Below are 27,350 nucleotides of genomic sequence, written 5' to 3'. Positions count from 1 at the left end.
CAATGTCACAAAAGGAGGAGCATTAAAGCTAGATTCATGGAAATGCCTGAGTTGGAGGATCATATACCAATCTCCCAGTCCCATGAATAGCTAATAGGATGCTTTCTCCTTAATAAGAGACGGAGAAGTCTTTTCCTCCTCTTTACATTTAAATGATCAGCTTATTATGCTTGCTGCACAGAGGATCAGTGGATCCGTGTGAAAGCCTCAAATCGCAAAAAGTCAAAATTCCCGAGAGCCTATGATCCAGAAACCGCGGCACTTGGTGGCTGAATCTCTGCAATATCCAGTTCAGGGATGATCCCCATCACTGTCCCAGAAGCCAGGATGACTGACTGAGGCCACACAATATAGGACAAGGTCTTAAGATTCTTCAGTGAATCTGAAATGACCCCAGGAACGTCCTGATCGAAGAAATAGAGGGATTCCCCGCCCCCCTCAGGACAGAATTGGGGAAGGTGCAGCTAACCGAGCTCAAGTGGAACCACTTTAACAGGTGACTCTCAGGCCTGACTTCTCAGAGCTGGTGACCTCCCCCACACACCAGTGACTTCTCCCACTGGCGTTATCGATCAGGTAGCCTGTGAAGCGGGCTATGCCCCCAAGTTGGAAAGGTAATCAGAGGACGTGCAGTAGACATGGAAGAGAAGTACAGAAATGTCTTCAAGACTGGAGAATAAATCTCCAAGAAAAGACAGCAGGGCCATGACTGTCTGGCAGGGAGAGAAGATGGTCATCTGTGACCCCACAGTATTTATCACATCATGAGGTTACTTTTCTGCCTCTACCCCAGGTAAACAGTGAGCCACTTGAGAGCAAAGACTTTCTCAACTCAAAATCTCTAGCACCAAGAATGTGCTCATCAAAAAAAAATGGTCAATAGGCCTAGTGCTATGGCGTACACCTGTAATCCCAGCAACTCGGAGGCTAAGGCAGGAGGAACGTCGAGTACAAAGCCAGCCTTAGCAACTGCATAGTGCTCAGCAACTCAGTAGGACCCTGTCTTTAAATAAAATACAAAATAAGGTTGGAGACGTGGCTCAGTGAGTGCCCCTGAGTTCAGTCCTCCCTCTGCATAAAAAAAAAAAAAAAAAATCAGAAAGTCATTCCAGGAAATCAGCAAATACAAGAATTACAGGAAACTGCTAACAGTGATCTCAGATGTCTGCGGCACAAGAGGCCTAGGAACCCCTGGCGGAACCTCATGCTTGCCGTCTTCTACTGTCCTGGAAGCAGCGATGGTTCTGCTCCCCTTTGGTCATTGGAGCCCCATTCAAGTGCCTCTCCCTGGTGGCATCTAGACAAGACCCCTGCAGGCAGGACTCTGAGAAATTTGTTCCCAGACATCTAGCCCCTGTTACACAGGAGAGTGCGCATCAGGAGGACCGTGCTGAGTCACCTCCACCCAGGAAGCAACAGCTCTGCTGCGCCATCTTGAAGGGTTTGAGGACTTCTCCAAAGAGTCTGAAAGCCGTGATCATCCACTGAGTCTGATTCTTCCCAGAGTCTGAAGAATAGCCCAGTTAATGGGCTCAGGTCCCCCAACACTGTGGTTTCTGAAATCAACCATGGAAGTATTCTAAAATGCATCACGGTGTCTTAACTTATTAGCACTTATGGGGTCATGCCTTATCCTAGGCACCAAGGAAACACACCCCTCCCCATCAAGCATTCCTCCCTCCCACCCCACGGTGGGGAGAAGATCTCATGATCCGATCGCCTCTCAAAGGCCCACATCCTAATGCCATCACGTTGTCGGTCAGGTTTCAACCGATGTCCCCTTGCGGGAGACACACGCATTCAGTCCATTGTAACTCCATGAAAATACCAAAGCCTGTGGCCAATTCAAGACTAAAGTCTCTGGGGTGGAGGCCCACAAACCAGTGTTTTTAAAAGAACCCCAGGCAATGCTAAACCCGTCACCGAAGTTTTGCAGTTGACCACAGGTTTTTCCCTGTCTGGTATCACTTGAATCTCCATTGACATCCCATTTGACATTAATGGACAAACTCAATCAGAAAGTTAAGAGCTTTATCCAAGGTCCAGAGCTCTCCTGACCTCCAGCTCTTCTGGCTTCCCCCCAGTTCTGCGTTCTCTAGCAGTTCTCAAAGTTACTTTGAGTCAGAATCACCAAAGGAACTTTTCAAAGCTTGCACGACCTACCCCGTGAGAATGTGGGTGTGGGGTGGGAGCAAGGCATCACTGATTTTTTTTTTAAAGATGCCCAAGTGACTCAAACATGCGGCAACATTTAGAAAAGACTGTTGCCCTACTCAATGGCAAAGGGTGAAGCTTGGTGTAGCATGCATTTGCTAATGAGCCGATTATACTTGGTTCCCTTTTCTCAGAGTTTTTATGTTCTAATAAATCTCTTCATTAGGGACTCTCTTAGCAATTAACTTATAAATGACAAGATCCACAAAAATGCAAAACTTGTTATTTCAAACTGAAGAACGAATCTCAACCTAATAAAGTCAAGACCCTTCTCAAGTGACTGCATTCTTACCATCAAAAGTTACGAATTAAATAAGCAAACCATTAGTCGGGAAACAGAACAGGCAACCAGCTGACTGATTAACAATCCATTAATACTCATCATCACAGATTTGAGCCAAGTAAATATGTACACATCTAACTTCCCCTCCGGCGAGGTGCAGATTCCCATTCAAAGAAGCGTTATGTAAAGAAATGCCCAGGATCCAATCTGTCCAGCCGGGAAAACTTTACATCCCCCGGAGAACATCCTCTGACCTGTCTTCTACTCTCTGCCTGAGAACAGATCTGTTCTCTTACACACTGTCCTCACACAGTCAGCCTTAGCAACTCAATCCTTTAATACCAAGAACATCAAGTTCAGAAACTAATTTTCTAGAAGTCCTTGTAACCAACAAAGACAGGAATTTTAAAAGCATCTTTGGGGAGAAAGCATTTTCTGTTAAAGTACCATTTCTAAGCCTCCGCTGTCTTTTGATAGAAAAGACAGAGAACATACAGCCCTCTTCCCCTGTAATTCCTTCAGGAGGAAGCAATTTTAAAGTCTAATGTGTTCAGAGAACACCGCTTCCTTACCACAGCCTGCGCGGCCCTCCGTGGAAAATGTGGACCATTTTCATGTTTTCGCAATCACCCGAACCACATGTGGTGCTTGCATTTTCTGAGAGGAAGGACCACGGGGTATGCAAGAACTTGTAGGACCCAGCACTCCCGTTCTCTTAGCAAAGAGATCCCTCTGGGCCACTCAGCTTCCCACAGCTAGACTTCTAATTCCAAGAGAAAAGAACAACCAGCAAACTTTTAAAAATGCACAATTTTAAAAAAATAAAATGAAACTCAGAAACGTTAACATCCAGTGCTTTGTCATGTGTCTGTAGCACATCCAAAAGAAATCAGAGTTACAAGGTGCACAAACTTGCCGTGACAAGAGGTCAGAGTTTTACAAGACATATTTGCAAGGCTGGCCGCTGTGGTGTTTTCCTGGGACTCGGCTCTTAAACCTGTTCGTTGCCCTCATCAATCCCATCTGGTGGGCCACCTGTAACTAGGTGCTCATTTCTGCCTCTCAGCTCTCTCTGCAGCCCAAGCTTACAGATACATTGTGGTGTGCCATAGAACGCCTCATCAGAATTAGTAGCAAGATTGTGTCTAAAAAGAGGTCAAAGGGCCAGGCACTGTGCTGCATGCGTGTAATCCTGGTGGTTCAGGAGGCTGAGGCAGGAGGATCCCAAGTTCAAAGCCAGCCTCAGCAACTTATCAAGGCCCTAAGCAACTCAGCGAGACCCTGTCTCTAAATCCAATATTTTAAAAAAGAGGAGCTGGGGATGGTATTAAATATGTGGTGAGTCTCTTCCTCCAGATTGTTCTCAGTGGTTAAGCACCCCTGGGTTCAATCTCTGGTACCAAAAAGGGGCTGGGGCGAGGGCTTCATGTGATTACGAGAATCATAAAACCTGGAGATTTGAATACCATCACCTTATGACTAAAGTTAGTCTGAGTTCTCCAGTAGGAATCTAGCCACCGGTGGCTCTTGAGCACTTGAAATGCACATCCGATCATGCTGAAATGGTATGTGGGCATAAATAAAATATGCTACTAATGTTCATTTCACCTCTTTATTTTTGCTTTTTAAACGGTGATTCTTAGAGAATGTTCCATTACCAACTTGGCACACATGAGACTTCTGTCAGACAGCTTGAATGGTGGCTGTTGGTGTTTTCTCCAATACTGAGAACAATCTGGAGGAAGAGACCCACCACGTATTTAATCCTAATCCCCAACATGTCAGTTACTTATGATGCCTAGCAAATCGCCCATCGATCTCGTAGTTTACAACAACATCTACTATGTCATCATTTCTGCGGGTCAGGAACCGAGTGTGGCTTAGCTGCGTTCTCTGGCATAGTCTGCCGTAGGCTGCAGATGAGGGTCCACCTGGGCTGTGGCCACCTCAGGCTTCCCTTGGGAAGATCTTCGTCCAGGCTTCCTCTGTGGTTGCCAGCAGAATTCTGTTCCTTCCGGGCCACTGGGCTGAGGGCACTGGCTCCTCGTGGGCCTTGTCTTCCCCACCTTGGTGCTGCAGGGCCACAGCAAACCAGCTCCTGGAAGAGCGTGCATGGCAGCCAGCAGAGGTCACCTGCTCACTGAGCGACGTTCTATCACTTTAGTCCTGAACTGTAGAGGAAAGTCATTGGTCCCATGTGCACCCAGGGAAGGCATGGCACATCGGGAGTGAATAACAGGAGGCAGGGGTCCTCTGAAAAGCTCCCACCACGGTGGACGTCGAGGGTCCAGTTAACATTACGTGCCTCTGACGCATCTTGCCCTGTAAAGTCCTGTACTTGATCTGATAGCTCCAACATGCTGCCTTCATATGGGGTTGTTAATGCTGGAAGAAAGTCTGAAATAGTATATAAGAAACTGCAAACAGGGGTGACTGTTGGGGAGAAGAGGAGGATGTGATTGGCAGAAATGAGGATGAAGGGGAGACATTTCACTGAACACCTGTTCTCTTGGGGAAGATTTTAGCTGTGTGTGTGTGTGTGTGTGTGTGTGTGTGTGTGTGTGTGTGACGTTTTGTATGTTTGTATGTGCTGGAGATTGAACCCAGAGCCTGTGCATGCTAAACACGTGTTCTACCAGTGAGCTATAACCCCAGCCCCATGTGCTTGTTATCTTTTTAAAAAGGAATGCCATGAGATTATGGGAAATCAACAACCTCCATTCCCCAAGCACACTGGCACCCTGCCTTTGCAGGACCATAGCCCTCCGAAGGGTGCGCTGTCTTCCCTCAATTCCTCCATGACCTGGAAGACAGACCTGCTCCTCCTCCAGGTGGCTGCTCCTGAGCCCACGGATCTCCAAGGGCATGTCCCTGCTCTAATGCTTGTCTCACAATGTCTCTGTCCCCAACGAGCTGGATGCTGTGTGAGGGCAGGAACAGAGGCTTTTGGGATCTTGTATTCCAATGGCTTGGGCTCCACTGGCTAAGTAAATGAGCAGTAGTTTCTAGAAGATACAAAGAGAGGAAAGAAGGGTCCCGATTCTCCCTGGGATACTGTGTGCAAGTGTGGTGGGTGAGATCCCATCAGGGAGGCACACCAGACGTCTGAGTGTCAAGGCCACAGGCCCCTACCAGACCACGGGCCTTCATGTGTCCTCAGAGGTGGCCTCGGGGACCTTCTCCGACTCTGCTTTCGGTTGCTCATCTGGATGTGACACGCCATTATAGCTAGGAGGTCATGACCTCGGCCGCTGGTTCTCAGTGCCTGAGCATCACCTGGGGGCCGATTAGAAGTGCACATTTAGGGTCCACAAAGCAGACCTGTTGAATCAGAAGCGCTGAGATGGGCCCGTGGTTATATTTTGACAAGCCCTCTTGGGATTCTAGCATAGGGTCAAGTTTCACTGGCCTAACTTTAATTTCTGAAGTTCCCACGGAGCTTGCTGTGTATCCTAGTAGCAGGAATTTGGATGCAGATTTATAGGACTAGAGCCTGAGGGCGGGGGTCTGTCCTACCCATGGGAAAATCCTCCATAAAGCAGAAGAACACTATTTATTTACAGAACACAGGAGTCTAAAGCTTGCCGTAGCCATTTTCTAGATCCATCGTAGAATCACTCGCGGGACCCGACTGGCACACGTGGAATTGAAACTCCGCTCGGGGCCGCTGGCTTCTGTTGGATCTTGTACCTTTTACTCCCCTTTTGTTTTCTACTAAATCATATCGGGCCAACCTCGGTGCCCCTTCCATTTTCCAGCTGTCTTCCTGGACTTTCTACCGTTGATAAAAGCAAAGAGCCAATGACTTCAGAACAATAAGATGGTATTGAGGTTATTTCATCCAGTTCTCACTTCAGCCATATGGAACAACATCCAGAGAGAGCAAAGGCTCTGCCCGGGGTCCCACAGCTAGTTAGGGACAGGATTCAGACTGAATGCTGCCATTTCAGAACTCATTCCGCCGCCCCGGATCCCATTGATGGCTTCCTTTATTCAGTGTTGATTCCCATCTTCCTGTGATTTCTGTTCTGCTGGCAACACGTAGATACGGGGACTATCAGGAAAGGCAGTTGATGGAGATTTTGAAGACTCACCCTCAGCCTGTATTCCACCAGGGTTGGTGAGTTTCCTAAATGAGACTGGCTTCTGTGAGGGTCTTACCAGGTAGGAAACGAGATGGTCCCCCCCAGGGAAGACAGGACGTTGCAGCAGGTAGACTTAGCCGCACGTGGGAGAGGGACCATTGGAAGTTGTTGTCTCTAAGGAACAATGAGGTTGTCAACAGAAAAAATACAGTCCTTCTTCACCACAGGATGAAGATGGCAGAAGCCAAGAATCATGTATGATTGACAGACAACAGAACGGGTCCTGGGGAAGAGAGAGGGATTGTGGGAAGGAGATGTACGTGAGCAAATGCAATCACACTATGATCCAAACTGACTGCAAAAGATGTAGAAATTCCCAGATCTGAAAACATCAGGATTGGAAACTTAGATTATCGGGACTATCCCTTCTTGTTGTTCCCAGTTTTTCCATTTACCTCCTGACTGAGTTACCTTATTTGCATCTTGGGGGCAGCCAATCACCAACCCCTAACAGGAGCCTCCAATAGCCTGCATGGTTCTCTATTCTTCTGCTTCTTAGTGCTGGGATATCACACACTAAGTTCTTCCAAACAACAGCTTGTTGATGAAAATAGCCGGTGGTGCACAACTCTAATCCCAGCAGCTTGGGAGGCTGAGGCAGGAGGATGGTGAGTTCAAAGCCAGCCTCAGCAACTAATGAGGCCCTAAGTAAGTAACTCAGTGAAATTCTGTTTCTAAATAAAATATAAAAGGACTGAGGATGAAGCTCAGTGGTTAAGCATTCCTGGGTTCAATGTCCAGTACCTAAAAAAAAAAGAAAGAAAAGAACAGAACTCCAGGAAGATGGTAGCACTGACCCTGACAGCTCAGCGGACTTCAAGAAGGATGAAATGAGTGGTCTCGTGTTCTCTCCCGTGTTCCAAGCAGCAGAGTTGTCCACCTGGGAATACCTGCAGAGGGGTGTGCTTGCATAATGAACAGGCTGTATCACACGTTGCTAATTACTAGAATAGATATTTGCATATATGAATACGGTTAATGGGGATTCATAAACATTTGTCTCTGGCTTTTAATCTCAAATAGGTGGAGATGGTAGCAGCTCCCGCTGCAGACACAAATCTGAAAATCAAACAGCCCAATTAAAACGTAGATTTTTTTAAAAGCCATTCAGATGAAGCAAAATGAAATGAACTTTAAAGGGCTAAAGGATTCAGATCTTCTAAGGGCCCCAAATGACAGGTAATTCAGGGGAAATCCTATTCATTAAAAACCACTGCTCTGTGAAACGGCTTCCTCTGCATCGGAGATGCTGACTGTGCCCGTGTGCGGTTCCTGTGTTGGATTCAGATAAGCATCAGCAGCAGAGGCCCGTCTGTTCAGGGAAGCCTGTTATTTCTGCTTCCTGAGATATTCAGGCCTCTGAAAGGTGAGCATCAGCTACAACATAGATTTGTTTCTTGCTCGATTAAGAAAAATAATGCAGACGGGGAAGTTATGATAATAAAAATGCTGAACTTTGAAGGGTTGTGTCAAATTCCTCCATCTTCTGAGAGCTACTGAATTTACCTTTAACAAGGCAGTTGCTTCTGCTAGGGTTACGTGTGCTGGTGCATCCCAATTTTGAGATCTGGAGAAAATGGCATTGCTGACTGTGACCTCTGAAGCAGGGCACACCCCACCAGTAGGAATCACCCTGGGGAGTGGACGAGGTAACATCTAGAGAGTGCTTAGCTGCTGCGTTCAGCAAGCCTCCTTTAACCGTGACAGCGGCCCCTGCGAGTCTGGGGTTCCCTCGCCCAGGAGGGTTCTAAGGGATGGAAGGGAAGGAACCGGCCGAGGAAGGCCTGGAGGTGCTGAGGGTGAGGTGTGTGGAAGGTGCCGCATGAGCCAGGTGAGATGCCCCAGCACAGACCTCGTACTTAGGTGCAGGTGACCAATCCCAGACTCCATCCTGTCCCTTTAGAGCATCCATCTTTGCCCTCCTTTATCCAAAACGGTATCAGAGATCCATGGTCTCTGTCCAAGGCCTAACCAACACTCCAGTCTCCATTTTCCTTTCCACCCTTGGTTTGACATTTTTGTTTGCTGGTTCTTTAATAGACCCACACCAGTCGATTTCCTTCTGGAAATAGACAAATGATCAAAATATGCCCCAGGGACCAGGAGCAGGTCATGGGGGGTCAGCACAGCAGTGCTGATTGTGTGGGGCCACGACCCGCAGTCTCCTTGCCACACGCCAAACATGGCCGGTCTCGTGTCCCTAGAGTGACATCGTTTTCCTCTTTCCCTCTCTAACAAAGTTTTGTTGTTCAGCTGTGACCTCAAAACATTGCCTGTCCTCAGGCCGCCTGAAGGGTTGTGTCAGATTCCTGAGAGGTTCAGCATTAAAAATGGAGGGCCTGGTGAGGGTCCCGCCCGAGGTGGGTGTGGCAAAAGGGAAGCCGAGCCCAGGGGACCCGAGGGCTTGTGCTCTGGGTGGCGTGGGACATGGAGCCTCAGCTCTCTCAGTGGGTACCATGCACCTGTCGGGTGTCGGAGCGCAGGGTGGCCGTGACTGACTCGTCCAGGGCTGTGGTTCCGTGTCTTGGTGACAGCCCCGCCCAGGGTGGCTTTGGGAGTGTGCACAGGTGCTCAGTGTGGTACCACCTTGGCCATTTTCTCACTTCCTGAGAGATTCTGGGGTTTCATTGGATTTGGACTTGAAGTCTCTTTAGAAGTATTTTTATCTGCTACTGGGGGTTGGATAGGATTTGTGCTCCCCAAAGGCTTATGCCCTGGAAGCTTGGTCTCCAGAGTGGTCATGGTAAGAGCTGGTCATTAATCCCCTCAGAAGGGATTCACGCTGGTCTTATGGAGCAAGTTAGTTCTTACAAGAGCAAGCCTGAATCCCCCTCTGGCTTCCCGTCTCACCATGTGATCTCTACTCTACTATGTACCACATTGGGACGTTGCCAAGGGAACCCTCACCAGAAACCAAACAGATGAGACCACCTAATCTTGGACTTTTAACCTCCACAACTGTTAAGTAAATAAGGCTCTTTTCTTTGCGCAGTACCCAGCTTCAGGCATTTTCTTATAGTGACAGAAAATAGACTAATATACATGTGATTCTTAATTTTTTAGAACTTAGCCAGAAACACCATAAATTCTTTTTTTTAAAAAAAAATTAAGTGATCAAATGATTGTTACGCACAGAGCAATGTGGAACCCTGGTTGCTTTTCTTCTAGAAATACTGACAAAAGTAAAGGAGTCCCATTATTACAAATGCCAAGACCCAGAGATATGACTTGCCCAGGATCTGGGAGTATGAGGGGCAGTATGAGAATCAAATAGATGTGTGTTTATATGTTGATCCATGTCTTTATCTGTTTTCTGCTGCTATGACAAAATACCTGAGACCAGGTAATTATTTGACTCATGGTTCTAGATGGTAAAATGTCCGAGCACATGGCTCTGGCATCTGGTGGGAGCCTTCCTGCTGCATCCTAACATGGTAGAGGGCATCATGTAGAGAAACAGTACAACTGTGCCAGCTCACGTCTTTCTTCCTTTTGTTCTAAAGCCACTATCATCATCGTGGAGTCATACACTCATGGGCTCCTCTAATAATAGTCACCTAACAAAGGCCCCATCTCCAAATACCATCCACTTCTGATTTTTTGGATTAACTTCCCAAATCATGAATGTTAGAGGATCACATTCAGGTCATTGCAACACATTTAGAACGTGCTTAAAATAAGCAAAAGTTCACTTTGCTCCCTCCCTTAAAAGAGCACCTCACACACTGCCTTTGCCATTATGGTGGCTTGCAACACTGCTGGCCTCGTCGGGTGACAGGTCCCCTCCAATGATGCAGCCAGGCTAAGACCCCTACTGCAGGGCACCCCAAGGTGTCTTGCTCTGGTTGGCAGGTCTTCAGAGCGGGTGCATACCATGCACGTATAAAGATTAAGTTTCCCTGTCACCCTTGATGTGCTCTCCGTGACAAAGGGTGATTCATGCTGATGGTGTGTGTTCCCCTCCCTTTGCCCACCCACCCGTAGGACCACCCACTCTGAGAACACTCAGTGCTCGCCCTGCATCCTGGAGATTGATGGGTAGTTTACCTCAAAAGAAGAGAAGAGGAGTGGAGCCAAGAAATTGCCTCCTTTTGTGGTCTTTTTTGAATCAGAAAGACATTTGTGTCTTGCTAGAAATCAGTCTTAGGGAAAGTGCTGTGGCCTCGCCAACCAACTGGGGTCGTCCTCTGCGCCGTCACTGTGCAAGGGCAAAGGAAACACAGTCCCCTCCCCTAGATGATTTCCAAAGGGTGCGCTGATAAATCACCAAGATGGCTCTTCTCTGAGAAGCCAAGTGTGTGGGTTTGGGAGCTCGAGAAAATAAGCCACTTACCAGGAGCACACAGTGATGTTGGGGAGCCCCGCAGTCCCCCCTCCAGGCTGATGTGTGTGTTTCCTTGGGGTTTGAAGACTAGAGCAATGAGGTGCACCCCCACTGGGAGGGTTGAGGGGCCTAGGGGGACACGGAATTGGTGTCCTGCTAGTAATGGCTCCACTGGTACATCAGAAATAACAGAAATGTCTTAGCTGTGTTCTCCATTTTTCTTGACTATGAAATAGGAAAAGCAAATTTATTTCACAGACTCTCAGACTCTGAAGCAGGACCACACATTCAAGATGACCTATTTACAAATAGGGATGAGGGGACCGGTGGGCAGAGGGTAGGTCAAGTAACTCGTGTGGACACCTGCAGCAGCCCTGGGTCCACACCCTGCCTGCGTCCTCACTGAAATCCCGACCATGGATTATAAAATCATCCAGGGGCATCTTTTGATGATAGGCCTATCCTTGGCATTTAAAGAACACCAGACCCGCGTTGGGGGACAGTCTTGGGAAGCCGACTTCAAGGAGGACAATGAGGTCTCCAAGCACCAAGGCTCAGCTGCCCTCAGACCCATGTGGGGAGCCCCCGGTGCATGCAGCGTGGGCCCCAGGACAGCTCCGCTGGTACAGTTCCTTAGAGATGGCATTTCTGAATGAGATTTCTTTTTCAATAAATAAGTCCATTTGAAAACTTCTATTATAGAAAGAAATAACTCAGAGACGCTGATAAGAATACGGTTTTTCATCATCAGAAACAATCGGGTCTGAAGTTGCATTTCTCTTTTTCTCTCTTAGCCTTAATGGACTCACTGCTTCTGTTAGGAAGAATCGGAGGCACCCCGAGTGGGTGGGGAGTGGCCCCCAAAGCCCCTCCCATTGGGTTTTCTCTGCCCAGCAGGGTCTGGGGCAGATGACTTCTCCAGCCCTCACCTACACAGGTGGAGGACCAAGGCTGGGCTGCTCACAGCTCACAGTTATTTTGCACGGCTCCCAGTAGAGTGCTACTTGGTCTTCCATTTTCTCTACCATGAACGCCCCCACTCCCCACCCCAGGCAGGCACAGGGACACAGCCCAGCCCCTGGACATGAAAAAACCATAAACAAGTAATTGTGAAATTAAAACTGCCCCAGGGAAAAGCCCCCTTTGGTTCATTTTGTCTAAATCAACTCATTCTGGAAGCTTCCCATCTCGTCCCGTGATTGTCGCCAGGGCTGATTTTCGTGGGTGACCCTATCTGCTGTTTCCTTGGTGGCTCGGAGGAAAAGCCCTTAAGAGAGAAAGAAAAAGATAATAATAATTAGGAAATCAAGCAGACTTCTTACTACTGAAACGTCGCTCTTAGAAAGGTGACACTTTTTGGTGTTAAGTGATCTTGAAACTACTAAGTACCTGTACCTCTCTGTCCCTTTACAGAATGCTGGAAGATGACCTTAAGCTAAGTAGCGATGAAGAGGAGGGTGAACAGGTAAGACGTTCTTGTCAGTCGCCGTCCTGTGGGTGGGACAGGGCTGCCCCTCACCAGCCAGCTCTGCGGGACGTGAGTTGAGTGGCAGAGACGGGATTGTGCTTCTCTAGAAGGTTCCATGGATCGTGAGCCTCTGTGCGGTTGGGCAAGTTTGTTGAAATACCTTGGCCTTCATTCCCCTTAAAACTTTAATTCTGTGATGTCCTGTGACAGGGAGACCAGCAACGAGTCTATTTTTACAAGGAAGCGGACCAGAATCAGGCTTCCCCTTTCTTTCTTTCTCCCTTCCTCTCCCCACCCCCACCACCTTTTCTTTTCCTTTTTTTTTCTTTTTTTCTTTTCTTTTCTTTTTTGGCTAAGCTAACCCAGCCTTCCAGAGATCAAACACGTGACCTTTAGCTCATCGGCATGCAGCAGGCAAGCTGTAACATTAAATATTGAGCAGCTTTATACAGATATTATTAACATTGAGAAGAAGCAAATGTGGAGGTGAGCTAAAATGATGAATAAAAAATGATCACGCGCAGTCCGGGCTGTTTGTCTTAAATGATAAATGTGCTTGAAATATTCTCCCTCGGTGTTGATTTATCAGCTTGAGACATCCGTCAGGGAGGTTATAAATACTCTTCTGATCAGTCAGTTAAGGTGAAAAAATATCCACTCAGCATTCATCACTTCTACCCTGCATTTCAGAAAAACGCTGGTGTTGTAAAGCAAGTTTGAAAACACCGGAGCCAGATTTCCCTACACTTCTGTTTCCTTTTTCTCATCACCTGGATTGCGTGTTGTCAAGTTTGGATAAACAGGGACGGGTGGAAAGACAATTCCAAGAGGTTTTTTTTGATAAGTCATTTTTACATGCAATACCAAATACATATGCCATTCAACTGACTTTAATGTAGCAAAGTAGATGCAGAGGTTCCGTGGAGTGCTGCTTGAGTGATTCACTGTCTAGATAAAATACAAATCGTGCAGAGAGAGCAAGCAAGAAGGAGGAGAAATGAGAGGAAAGGAGAGTTTCCAGGTGTCTGAGCAGAATGTGGACCCGGGGTCACCACTGTGGGGTCCTCGCCTTGCTGGGGGGGGGTTGGGGCAGCAGGGGTGTGAGAGGGGCTCCATGAATCTGGAGATCAGATTGGCAATCAGAGAACCCCCCAGGGAGCGAAGGCTGGCAGGGGCAGGGAGGGCCACCGGAGGCTTTGCATTTGTGACAGATCTGTTCATTTATTTCTAGGGGTCTGCACTAGGCAGTGAGACACCACAACACTGCACTCTTAGCAGTGAGTTAGGTAACAAATCTTACTCCTAATTTTGGTTTCTCATCTGTCTGAATAAAAGCAGATGATTTGGGGGGCTGGGGTCGTGGCTCGGTGGTAGCGCTGTTGCCTGGCACCTGTGAGGCACTGGGATCGATTCTCAGCACCACATAAAAACTAATGAATAAAATAAAGGTTCATCGACAACTATAAAATATAAAATATTTTTTTTAAAAAATAGCAGATTGTTTCATCTCTTTGAGGCTCAGATAAGCACAGTAGGGATTAAATTCTGTCAAAAGCATAAATTATGTATGTTATATATTAGAAAAAAAAGATTCACAGACTATTGAATCTAGCAAACTTTTCTTAATTGGAAATAATTCTGGAGCCATCTCCAGGAAATATTTCCAATGAAAACTCAATTTTAAAACACATGCATTTTCAGTGATGTGCTTATACACTTTCTCTAAAACAGTCAGAAGCTTTTGACTATTGCTTTCCAATCTCCAGCCACTGATAATCTTGTGCTGTGACTATGCAAGTCAGGTCCTTGATTCTTGCTTATTTGATCCCTTCCTATTTTTTTGCAATGAAAGGAACTGACAGGATGAATTATTTGTCTGCAGTAATCCCTATCTCGTAATCAAGACCCCAGACAGTGGTTCTGTGTGTGTAGTTTAAGTTAATTCTTCAGCACTAATTCTATTAAGTTGTCCTACTTTGGCCTATAATTATTTCCTAGTCTAATCACAAAATTGTAATTCCCTCCCTACCTTTAAAAAAGACTAATGATATGGAGTGGGGTTTTTTTCCTCTCTCTTTCTCCAAGACCAAAGTAAGATTTTCCCCTGAAATAATGCAGCCTGCATACTTACGCAGCACACATATGCACACTTCATTTCTCTGTCATCGAAAGATGACTAAATGCTTACCATAAGTGATTTTTCCAGGTGTAATCAGAATTTTTCCCCTACCCCAAAGTCTTTTGAAAACATACTGCTTACTTCCCTGCTCTGGTAAACATATATACAAAGATCCTTAACCTTATCTTCCATGACTGCTGGTTGTCCTTGTGAATGTCGGTCCAGCTGACCTGTAATAGCCGCTGTAATAAAGAGATTCCCCCAAGAGCTCCAAGCGGCTACACCTGTTTGTCTTCCTGCAAAGATCTGGGGACTCCTGGTGTGTTTGGATGCTCCCATCTGACGCTGCCTCTTCCCCCATTGCCCAGTGCTCTTGGAGATAAAGCAGACTGGGAATTGAAGCCATGTGTGCTTGGAAGTGTTTAAAGCTTACAGATTTTATTTCCTTAATAGTTATATTGTTTCTTGGATTTCTAATGAGCTAATTAATCAGTTGTAATAATGTGTGCTCTTCAAGTAATTACTCTATCTGTGTCATTTAAATTGTCGTGTTTACAGGTGTAGAGTTATTTATAGCATTTCTTTATTATCCTTTCGATGCATACAGATCGGTAATACTAGCCCATTTCATTCCTGGTACCTATCATTTATCTTCTTTTTTTTCTTTTTCTGTTTTGGTCAGTCTTACTAGAGATTGTCTATTTTTAAAATAGTTTTTTGTTGTTTCATTATTATTCTCTGTTTAGATATATTTTTTCAATGTTTAATTTCAATGATTAATTATCATTATTATTTCCCTCCTTCTGCCAGTTGATCCATTTCATTGGGAAAGTTTAGATTTTATTTGTGTGCATGTGTGTGGTGCTGGGGATTGAACACAGGGCCTCACATATGCTAGGCAAGGGCTCTACCAGTAAGCTATATCCCTAGCCCTGAAACTTTATGTTTTTTTTTTAACTTAATCTAATCTAAGCTTCAATATTGATTTGAGATATCCTCTTTTATAATGTAAGCATTTAGTGCTGCACATTTTACTCTCAGCACCACTGTGGCTTTATCCCACCAATGTTGACATGTTGTGTTTTTATTGCCATTTAGTTCAATGAAACAACTTCTCTGATGCATGGATCATTTAGAAGTGTGTTATTCAATGTCCAGCTGTTTATAGAGAGCTGCTTTAATCTTACTTTTATTGATTTCTAGTTTGGTTCCAAAGTGGTCAGAAAACATACACTATATGACTTCAATTCACAAACTTGTTGAAGCTTTTTTTATGATTCAAATTTGGCTTATATCAGTACGTTTTATGGGCACTTCGAAGAATGTGGACTCAGCTATTGTTGGGTGGAATGCTCTGTAAATATTAATTGCATCCTATTTAATGTTGTTGAGTGTGATGTTATTGGGTTCTTATGTTTTCTGACTTTTTGTCTAGTTACTCTATCAATTGTTCAGAATAGTGTTGAAGTCTCTGGCTTTATTTGTGGGTTTATTTCTCCTTTCCATCCTATCAGTTTGTGCTTTATGTATTTTCCATCTCTGTTAGTTGGTGCATATAAATATATAGGATTCCATATTTTGACAAATTGACTCTTTTATCATTATGCAGTGTTCCACCCTACCTCTGGTCATTTCTCTTTGCTCTTTGCTTTTTCTGGTTTCTGTATAGCTACTCCTTTTTATTTGTTTGTTTTTGTTTTTGTTTTAATGATTGCATAGTGTGATTTTTCCATTCTTTTACTTTCAGTCTGCCTATATTTTTATACTTGAAGTGAGTTTCTTAGAGACAACATGTGGTTAAGTCATATCTTCCTCAACTCTGCCAATTTCTCTTTTAATTGGAGCATTTAGACCATTTACATTTAATGTAGTTATAGATATGTTAAGGCTTAAGTCTGCCCCCCCCCCCGCTTTTTTGGTATGTTCTTTGTTTTTTCATTTTTGCTATTTTTCTGTGGGTTTCCTGAACATTTTGGGGAATATGATTTCATCTTCTCTGTAATGTTTTTGTGTATATCTCTTTGTGTCCTTATTTGGCGGCTTGTCTAGGTATCATATTATATAGACATAACTTAGATCAGTACCTGGTGCTGTCATTTCATGTTGGTCTCCCTCAATGTCCTGTAATTACCTCCATCTCAGATTTTATAATAGCAGATACCATGAGATCTCGTTTTCTATCTTCTCAACTTTTTGAGTGAAAAACTTGACCCTTATTCTGTATCTTATTCCTCCTTATCTCTCTAGAGCATACCACGGATGACTGGCTTCCAACAGGATAGATGAATCTTTCCAATACGGCATCCACACCACTGCTTTTATCTCCCTACATCCCCTCTCCCCCCTGTACAAAAGGACGCTGTCCTGCTCCTCCCCAAAGGCCATCCCATTTCCTCTCGTAATGTTATCTGGGGACCTGTTCTTGTGCTTTCTTACTTCCTGCCTCTCCACCAGAACTGCTCCTCCGGAACCACCAGTGACCTCTATGGAGCCAAATGAACTGGGTTCTTCTCAGTCCCTACCCCTCTGGCGGTTTCTTCCCAGGATGCTTTGCTGGCTGCATGGTCTCTTCCCAGTGTTGAATGCTAAAGCCTTGTCATATTTATTCCCGACTTCTCTGTTTCTACTCTTTCTTGGTGATCTCATTCCTTCCCATGACCTTCAATTTTTATGTACTGGCAATTTTTAAAGTTATAGCCTCAGCTCAGAATTCTCTCCTGAACCTCAGACTTCCTTGGCTTTTCCACTGGAATGTCTCACAAGCGTTTCAAATCAGACAGAGCTTCTGGTCTTTGCCACCCCACTCTGTGCAGACACACAAATATGTTCCTCTTGAGATCATTCCTGTGTCTAAAACTGGCATGGCCGGATGCCCCAACGAGTCAAGCCTAGAAATCTAGGACCCATCCTTGTTTCTCACTCAAACATTCATTTAATCCTTCAAACCTCTAAATTTAGCCTCCAAAATTAAATATTACTTTACTCACCTCTTTCCATCCTGACTGGTCCAAACCAGTCTAATATAAACCACTATATTGCTGATCCCCACCCCCTATAATACAATCTTCCATCTCTTAAATGGGTTTCCCATTCCACCAGGGGTAAAACCCAGAGCTCATAGTGTAACCGTTCTTTGGGCCCTTCAGCAAGCCAAGCTCAGGTGTTGCGGCCTCTACCAGCCTCTGCCTCCTCCGTTGTTGCCTAACACCTACTCATCTTCAGTGTGATAGCTTCCTCAGCGAAATCTTGCCCTGATCTAAATAGACCCCTGGCTTGCCCTTCTCACCGTAACCTTCATCTTTATCCTCGCTCTCACATAATTTTAGTTATATATTGTATGCTTTTGTTTTTAAATCTCTCTCTCTACCAACTAAAATGGAAGTTTCCTGAGGGCAGAGATGGTGCTTGGCACAGCAGAGACGCTGTATGTTGACGGATGTGTGAATAAGGGTTGTGTTACATGGGGCATATTTTCCCTTGTCGGGAGTCCAGTATCAAGGATGACCTCTGCCATTTCTTTATTTCGTTTACTGAACACTCTGATGTTTTTTCTAATTAGTCCTACATAAACATCAAAATTGTTGATAGAAGGATGGGGCTGAGGCTTAGTGGTAGAGCGCTTGCCTAGCCTGGGTGAGGCACTGGGTTCAATTCTCAGCACTGAAAAGGAAGGAAGGAAGGAAGGAAGGAAGGAAGGAAGGAAGGAAGGAAAGGTCCATTGATGATTAAAAACAATTTTTTTAAAAAAGTATTGACAGGGCTGGAGATGTGGCTCAAGTGGTAGCGCACTGGCCTGGCATCCGTGAGGCACTGGGTTCTATTCTCAGCACCACATAAAAATAAAATAAAGTTATTGTGTCCACCTAAAACTAAAAAATAAATATTTTTTTAAAAAGCATTGACAGAATTAACAAAAATATAAGACCCAAGATCATAAGCCAGCTCTAAATGAATGCACAAACAGCCGAGAGAAAAGCACCTGTCCCACCACCAGGGCCTCCAGTGTCAGTGGCCACTCCTTTCACATGCCTGCGTCAAGCCATATGGAGGTTACACGTTTTGATAAGTTGTGTCAAATGGGAACCTCCAAAACCAAGAAAGCGGGTGTCCCTTCCAAGGACAATGGCATTTTGGCTGTGGTCTCTACATCTGGGGCTGTGCCAATGTTTACTTGGAAAGTTTGCAGATTCGATTAAAACGCAAGGGTCATCTCCTGGCTGCCCCTACAGGTCTTACCCTTGGTGGGCTTCAAATTGGAAGTAACCCAAAAGAGTGGAGAACAAGCGTCCCTCCTTGGACAAATGAAGAGCATGTGAATCATGGAGCAGATTTGTCGGATCCCTTCTTACGTTGGCCATTCCCGAGGCCGATGGTTCTGTAGAAGAATGGAAAGGAATCAGAAGGCTTAGGACAAAGTGATTCCTGAAGTCATTTGGCCTTAAAGGGAATTTTTAATGGGGATTTGGAAGGGAGAGAGGAATTGCACTGCATGGCTTGCCTTTGGGTAGAAACCATGAGCTCTGCCTCTCTGGTGAAGGAAGGCTTGGGAGGTGAGACAGAGAGAATCTAGATGGAAGGGTTATGGCTGAGACCTGAGGGAAGGAGCGCATGATGAACACTTTCAGCCAGCAGCAGTGGAGACAGCGTCAATGGCAGACAGCGTTTCCGAGGTGACAAATACATAGCTCGGGAGAGGAAGGGAACAGGGATCCAAATTGAACAGCTCTCCACATGCCTACAGCTTCTTGGTAATTACATTACCCGCACATACTGGGCAGTCTTTTCATTTTAATTATATAAATGCATTTTTCTCTTTTAAATGAGCATGGTTTATCCGCTTAGACTGACTATTTTAATTTTGCAGGCAACGATCTTTGGATATAATCTGTAGAGGGAAATTTCCCTGTTGGCCTAATTTACTTCTTGCACAATGAAAGAAAGTTACCTTTTAATCCCCAATCAATATTTGTAGAGCACGCAATTAATTTAATAGATAGCTAGGTCATTAACATAAATCTGCAAGCTAAAGAGCCAATTATTTTCTTATTTATAATGCATAGAGTAATAATCACGTTTGTCAGGGAAAATCTAAAGTCTCGATGCAGCGAGATGTCAAGATTGTAGGTGAGGCTGCTCTGAGCCCAGAATTGCAGTTCTTACTCCATTTTGTAGCCTCTGGTTTCTGACACTGGCACAAGAAATGTGCCCTCAATTCTCGGCTCTCTACCCCAGAGGTCATATCAGTTTGGGGTGTGCTAGCACATTAAAAGCAATCACCAGGGCTGGGGCTGGGGCTCAGTGGCAGAGCACTTGCCTAGCATGTGTGAGGCACAGCGTTCGATTCTCAGCACCACATATAAATAAATAAAAAATAAAGGTCCATTAACAACTAAAAAAAAATATTTTTTATAAAAAGCCATCACCAACTATAAAGGGACCTCTTTGTTGATCCCTTGTTCCTTTTTAATATGACAAATGCATAACAAAAAGCAGAATTTTTTAAAAAGAACCTCTGACACCATTGATGGTGCATGTCCATCAGTGACCAAATGAATCCACTGAATGAAATGCAGACATGGAATAAAAACGCAGGAGGTGTATGCGCCCAGCTCTGCTTCCTTAGGTGCATTTTTTCTTCTCAGGATCAGCTTGGTTGATGCTGAAGTTCTTGGCCTGTGAAAATTTATTACCCCCAGAGTCAATCTGCATTCAGGCAGCCAAGTCTGAATAAATAGAGTCATTGTGCTTGTCTGGGATTTGTGGCCAGAGTTCATCCAGTCAGCGTGACATTCACATCCCAGGAGATTCATCAAAGCCAACACCCTGGTATGTGCTCTTGAATCCTGCCAAAATTGTGTAGAATTATATAAACAGGAGTTGAAGCAATAATCAGGACCAGGTTTGGGGGGCAAGGCTCCAAAATCAAGTTTCTCCTCCATGAAAAATGAACTGTATTGTTATTTGTAGCCAAACAAGAAGAGCTAGACAGGTTTTAACATAAATCATTCTGAGAATAGTCTTAAATACCTAGTAAGCATCAAACATCCATGCAAGGTGGCTGGCTTGTTGGTCTGGATGAATTACACATTAGTAATATTTGTTACAATAATTTAACCACAAAATACATAAGTAAATTTTCAATGCCTGGAAATGTCTTGCCTTAAAGGGCTATGCAGACATGTATATAAGATCTATACTAGTCCTAATAACGACATAAGGGGGAAAGTTGTTTAAGCTTGCTTTTATTTTTAGTCTTGAATTGATTAACCTGAGCTAAATTACCCAATTTGATCACATTGATGAACTGGTTTCTTTTTTACTATGGAAATAAAACAACAACTATAGTTGAAGGCTACAGCTTATCAGGTCATTGTTGTATCTATGTATGAAGTAACCATAAATAAAATTTTACTGTCACTGGAAGCAGATGAAAATCTCCTTTATTATATCATGCTACTGTGTACAAACATTTGCAAAAAGCACAAGCATATTGTGGCTGCACAGGAAAAAACAAATCCATAATTGCTTTTTTCCTTTTTCATGTTAATCAACTGCAATTTCCAAAATGGAAATGGTCAGCCAACTTAAATGTCACCAAGACAGAGAGAGGCACAAAAGCCTCCAATGCTATTTGCTAAAATGTCTTTTTAAGCTATCTTCTTCGGGATCCAATTGATATTTCTGCGGGTTGCGTTGCTGTGCAGCCCACCTGGGCCATGGGATGTACCTAATTTCAATCCAAGGACTCTCAGCGGAAATCTGCAAAATGAGAAGAATCATATAAACATTTTAAAAGATGATCCATTAAATTTGGGCAAACATAAAACACACACACACACACACAAAAATGGGGAATAGTGGCCTTTGTTGCAGAATTCATAGAAGGAGCTACATTTTTTAAACAAAGCCAAGTTCTTGTTATGGGCAGATATCAACACCACCTGCCCAGACTCTCCATTGAGGGAGCAGGCCAAGGGCTCCACACGGAAATGATGGGCTCATGCCTCCCCTGCACAGCTTCCGGCAGGGCTGCTGGCTGGCAGAGGAAGGGGATTCTGCCTCCAGAGCACACTCCTGTTCAGCTCAGAGGAGTGGCCCTTTTGTCCCACGACTTCGATGTGTTTTGTCCTTCAATAGCTTATTTGGAATTGTCACAGTTCATGAGTAGTGGCTCCTTGGAATACATGGTATCACTCCTCCCCAGGCTAGGGTGGTGTCAGGCAGTAAAGAATTGACCTACACTTGTCCAGGTGTTTGGTACAGATTACCATTGGAAAGCTTCATTTTGATTCTCCCAAATCTTCTCCAAGTAGAGCTGGTTATCTCATGAATATAGCCTTTCTCAGGAGACTCTCTCGGCCTGTTACTTCTACATAAGAAAAAAAAAATGTATATATATACATTATCTTTGGTCATCTGGGCCCTTGATACTTCTTAGTTCTATCCCAATCACATCTGCAGCCTACAGGCTGTGCTGAGTGAAACAAGGCCATCTTTAAGAAGCAGATCAGACAGGTGCTGAAATGTCAGGCCACCAGATGTGGTCATCTCCAGGGTGCGGGTTAGCCAGAACATCTCTCTTGGAGGTCTAATTGAGCAGTCGATCTCCAGGTACCTCTCCCTTCAACCTTGACTTCCAAGTCCAGAGCAGTTCAAAGAAAATTGTGCGACTGTGATGCATTCTGTGCGAAACTCTCTCCCAACCTGCAAAACTGTGTTTCACTTGAGAGAAAGAAATTCTCACAGCAGCAACATGCTCAAAATTGCTTCTGCATTCTCTTTTATGACTGGTTTGCAAATTAATCTTTCCTAGCCATTACAAACCTATTTTTACCTTCAAATATTACTATTTTGTCTGAGGAAAGAAAAGGTTTCGATAAAATATAAAGCCAGACTTAGATTTGGGTTCTGCAAGCACAGGTTGTATTTAAAAAAAAAAAAAAGACAAAACCACCAAAGCATTTCCGTCACTTTCGTCTGGTCTTTGTACAAAAACAAAGTCACACCTGTGTTCCGAAATGGAGGCCCTGGTTGCCTTCATCGTCATCCACCATCCACCAGGACCAGTGGGGAGTGACGGGGATGTCATCACACTGAGGGAGCAAAAGAACTTTAAAAAAATCCAGAAAGGCACTTGTCAAACAGAACCAAGTGGGGAATGAGTAACCCTGATATCACCTGTAGGACCAGAGACGAGTCCACAATTGATCTCCTAAAAGCAGAGAGTAGAATAGTGGACACCAGAACCCGGCAGGAGGGGACGTAAGGTGGGGAGATGGAGAAGAGATGACCAACAGATGCAGGTGCAGCTGAACAGGAGGAGTGACTTCTCCTGTTCTAGAACACGGCAGGGTAGCTAGGAGAGACAACACTTCATGGCCTATTTCAGAATTGCTAAGAGAGAAGATTTTTTCAGTGGTCCCAACACTAAGACGTAATAAATGTTTGAAGCGGTAGAAATCCTTGTTGCCTGATCTCATCATTGTACACTGTACACACGTGTTGAACTATCACACTGTACCCCACAAATTGTGCACAGTTATTACGTCAATCAAATTTTCTAAATATCTCCTAAGATGAGAGTCCCTAATGGACCATCGGCATTTTGGCCTTGCTCAAGGTCTGAGCTGCATTAAAATTGCCCTGCAAGATGCTTCAGATGACCAAAGTCTGAATGAGCAGGCCACAGAGCCATGGTGGAGCCTGCAGGACCGAGCAGAGCCTGAATCACTAGCTACCCGGGCTGGCTAAGAAGCTGCTGCCATCATCCTGAGGCCCAGTCACTGCGTTAAATCCCGCTAAGACTGGAACTGTTGGAAGAGACCTGTCGGGAGATTGTTTTTTGTTTTTTTTTTTAATACCTTTATTTACTTATTTATTTATTTTTATATGATACTAAGGATCAAACCCAGTGCCTCACACCTGCCAGGCAAGCGCTCTACCCCTGAGCCCCAGCACCAGCCCCCATCAGGCAATGCTTAATAGAACTTGGCACTTATTACCTGTGATTTGCTTTTCATTTCTTTAACTAAAAGTATACATCAGAGACTTCTAGGACATAGACTTGTCCATTCCAGTGAGACCTGGAGGCCAGGGGCCCATCCAGAAGGTAAATCAGCACCTGACTTTGACCGGCAGCCCAGCATCATCATCCAGGCCCCAAATTTAACCTTGACTCCCAAGAACTGGGAATTGAGATGCGCACAATGCTTTAGGGTGTCTCCTGGAAGCTCAGCGGGCAGTAGGTATGGCGGCCACTCTCTCGGACAAGCACACGTGTGTGGTGCTGTCTGTTAGCACCCACCCTGTGTCCCACAGTCCTCTGCTGCTGGGACTGGCAGGACTCAGAATGCGGCCGGGCCCCTTGGCTTCCCACCCACAGCCACAGGTGCACAGTGAGGCAGAGGTGTGGCCGGGCTCCCGTGCAGGCCCTCCCTGGTGGGATTCCACTCCCAACTGGCTTTTGCCCTCAAGAGAACAGTTGAAAAGTCTGTCTGCATGTGGTGACAAGTTTTAGTCCCTTCTCTTCTCAGGTGGTTGATCTTTCCTGGTTATTTGGTGGGATTTCTAAGAGGAGAGGTTTAAGACAATTGCATTTCTTTTTTTATTACCTTATTTTTTTGGTGCATGTTATTTATACAGAGTAGCAGGTTTCTTTCACTGTGGCATAGATACACACGCACATGATATAATCTGATCGATTTCACTCCCCAGTATCTCCCCTCCTCCCTCCCCTGGACCCTTCCCCTACACCAGTGCCCCCTTCTGCTTTCATGAGATCCCCTTCCTTCCTTCCTTCCTTCCTTCCTTCCTTCCTTCCTTCCTTCCTTCCTTCCTTCCTTCCTTCCTTCCTTCCCTCTAGCTTCCACATATAAGAAAAAAAAAAAAACATAAGGCTCTTTGTCTATGAATGGCTTATTTTACCTAACATGATGCTCTCCATTTTTCTGCAACTGGCATGATTTTGTTATGTCTGCCTAGGACTCCATTGTGTGCATTACCACACTTTGAGCCACCAGGGCCATTCGGAGATAGTTTGTTTTCCTGTTTGCTGGAACATGCTGTGAGATTTAGACCGGATCACATATCTTTACTGGTGAGGGCTTTACCTCTTGCTTGCCGTTCTTGTTCAAGTTCAGACTTGCATTTGTTAATTGATCTCACTGCCTAATATCCTTCCACATCTACGATCACATTTTAAATTTCATTAGCTTCACTTTTATGCCACTGGTTTTCATTTGAGTCTAGTTGATGGGTCTCTTATGCTTCCATTCATTGTGGTTCAACCCATTTAGTAGCATTTGCAAAACAGAGGAAAAATCTTACTCCTCTTTGTTTTTTTCTTTTCCCTCAGTAATTGTAGGTATTTTGCATCTTCAAATACCTAGAAATGCTGTCTAGGAAGCATTTTGTTCAATAGTCTTTGACCTCATCCTGTTCTCTACAGGAGCCAGGCAGTCAGGGATGACAATATCACTTATCATCTAAACAACAACTTTTTTTTTTATGGTACTGGAGATTGAACCCAGGAGCACTTAAACACTGAGCCACATCCCCACTCCTTTTTATCTTGGACAGGGTCTTGCTAAGTTGCTGAGGCTGGCTTTGAACTTGCACTTCTCCTGCCTCAGCCTCCCAAGCCTCTGGGATTACAGGTGTGCACCACTGCACCCTAAAATAAGAACATTTTTGAGGGTGAATGGGGTTAAAAAAACAGATAAGAGTCAGAAACAGGTGAGGGAAATCTGGCTTTTTTGGGCGCCCTGGGCTGGCTATATAGTTGCTCTCATAAAGACTGCTCTCTGCAAACATTAGTAGCTGTTTATACAAGCCATATTGAGTAAGAACACAATGAGAAGGCAGAATTTCAGGCACTGAAGAACTTGTCAATAAAGAAAGAAACCAGATGAACGGGGTCAGCAGGGGGCAGCTCACTTAGGTTCTTGGTGACTTGATAAGTCAAGCCAACACTTGCACAATTTTCTGGCTCTTTCCAACTGCTCCTCCCTCTATTTACATTCAGCCAATACGGTGAGGTCCAGTTCACCCTTTTATTAAGCATTCCTTGAACTCTCAGCATTCTCTACTCTTTTTCCTGTGAACTGAGTCTGCTGCGATGTAGGTTAGCACTGGTCCTGGGCCGTGGGGTGTGGGGGGGGAAGACCTGTCATCTGCTTTGGAAAGATTTTTGTTTTGGTCCCAAGTTCCTAATAAGATCGCTGAAGGGAGAGATCCTAGTTCATGCTTCCCTCCACCAGAGAGAGCTTCTTCCCTACTGCTGACACTGCAGGATGAGGATAACAAAAACTATTATTTGCCACCATCTCCCATCTATAGGTTGATTGGTTGGAATATAGTTTTTTTCCATAACTTATATTCTTTCTCTGTTTTACCTTCATTAAAAACTCACCTCTGAAGAAAGCTTGACCAGCTCCCCGCATTGTTTAAATCTTTTGATGGCTACCAGGAATCTGATAATTTATTGACCACCTATTATACCCTGTGGAGAAGACTGCTTAGGGCTTAGAGTTGCCTAAGGAGCATGATCTCATAAGCTGACTCCTGTCACCAACTCATGTGGTCACCTTATCCGAGGTCAGGTTGTCAGTGAAGATGTTAACACGGCTGCTCTTCTGAGAGGGGTGGACAGAGGCATCCTGGCTTTTGTTGAGCATCGCCAGGACCTGCTCCCTCACTGGGGATACTACCTGTGACATCACTTTGCCATCCTCTGTCCCAACGCCTGTGCCTCTGCTAGCCTGGGAGGCGATTTCCACTACAGTCAGGAGAAAGAGAGAGTGTAGGGGCAATTTGAACAGGTGACCGAGGGGCTGTCCCCGGCCCATCATAACTCACATCAGACTCCTTTCAGCGGTTGGGGCTCCATAAGTGCCTGGGAGATGTCAGGCCTTGAGGACCCAGAAAACAATGTGTCCCCAGGTGTGATGCTCTGACATGCTGAGCTCCCCAGAAGCCTGAGAATCTAGGGCTCCAGGCATGACCTTCCCTGGGTTCCTCCCCAAGTGCAGGGAGCGGCTGTCTTTGAAGTTCTCTTATCTGACAGAAGGAACTTCTCCCCAAAGAAATGCAACTGTCCCATCACCTGGTTATCAAAGAGGTGCCAAAAAACACACCACGCTGGAGTTGGGCCCGGTGGTGTAAGCCTGTAATCCCAGCAGCTCAGGAGGCCGAGGCAGGAGGATTGGAAGTTCCAAGCCAGCCTCAGCAACTTAGCAAGACCCTCCCTCAAAATAAAGAAAATAAAAAGGGCTGAGGATGTGGCTCAGTGGTTAAGTGCCCCTGGGTTCAATCCCTGGTACAAAAACACAAAACCTCTAAGCAAAAAATTAAAAAAAAAAAAAAAACATACATTGGAGAAAAGACAGTCTCTTTCACAAATGGTGCTGGGGAAAACTGGATTTCCATGTGTAGAAGAATGAAACTAGATCCCCTGTCTCTCCCCACACAAAAGTCAACTCAAGATGGATCAAAGATCTAGGCATAAGACCAGGAACTTTGCAACTGTTAGAAGGAAACACGGGGGGAGCCCTCCAACACAGAGGCACAGGCAACAGTTTCCGCAACAGGACTCCTAGAGCTTGGGAATCAATAAGAGGGCCATCCCGGGTGGCCCACGGTCTATGACTGGCAACGTTTTGACTTTAAGATGGTTTGAGAGCTCTGTGCACGGAGGAGAAACTGGATTTCAGATTTTGAACGTTAATCTTTTCCCAGACTGATTCTCTGTGGTCCCATCCTCTCTCAGGATGCTGGACAGCACAGTGGCATGAGTCACG

The 27,350-nt window shown here is 45.0% G+C and overlaps 1 protein-coding gene across 4 annotated transcripts in view; it reads left to right on the top strand.

Moving 5' to 3' along the window:
- Positions 1-27,350, top strand: part of Aff3 (ALF transcription elongation factor 3) — a 493,397-nt gene that overhangs the window by 368,109 nt on the left and 97,938 nt on the right. For all 4 annotated transcript variants that reach the window (XM_078028559.1, XM_078028556.1, XM_078028558.1 and 1 more), the window contains one exon: positions 12,380-12,431. In XM_078028559.1, coding sequence (XP_077884685.1) covers positions 12,380-12,431 — 52 coding nt within the window. The remainder of the gene's footprint in view (positions 1-12,379; positions 12,432-27,350) is intronic.

This window comes from Ictidomys tridecemlineatus, chromosome 12, assembly GCF_052094955.1.
Source record: "Ictidomys tridecemlineatus isolate mIctTri1 chromosome 12, mIctTri1.hap1, whole genome shotgun sequence".
In the NCBI taxonomy this organism is placed as follows: domain Eukaryota; kingdom Metazoa; phylum Chordata; class Mammalia; order Rodentia; family Sciuridae; genus Ictidomys; species Ictidomys tridecemlineatus.
Note: the sequence above shows the minus strand (reverse complement) of the source record. Positions and strands in the feature narration are given on the sequence as shown.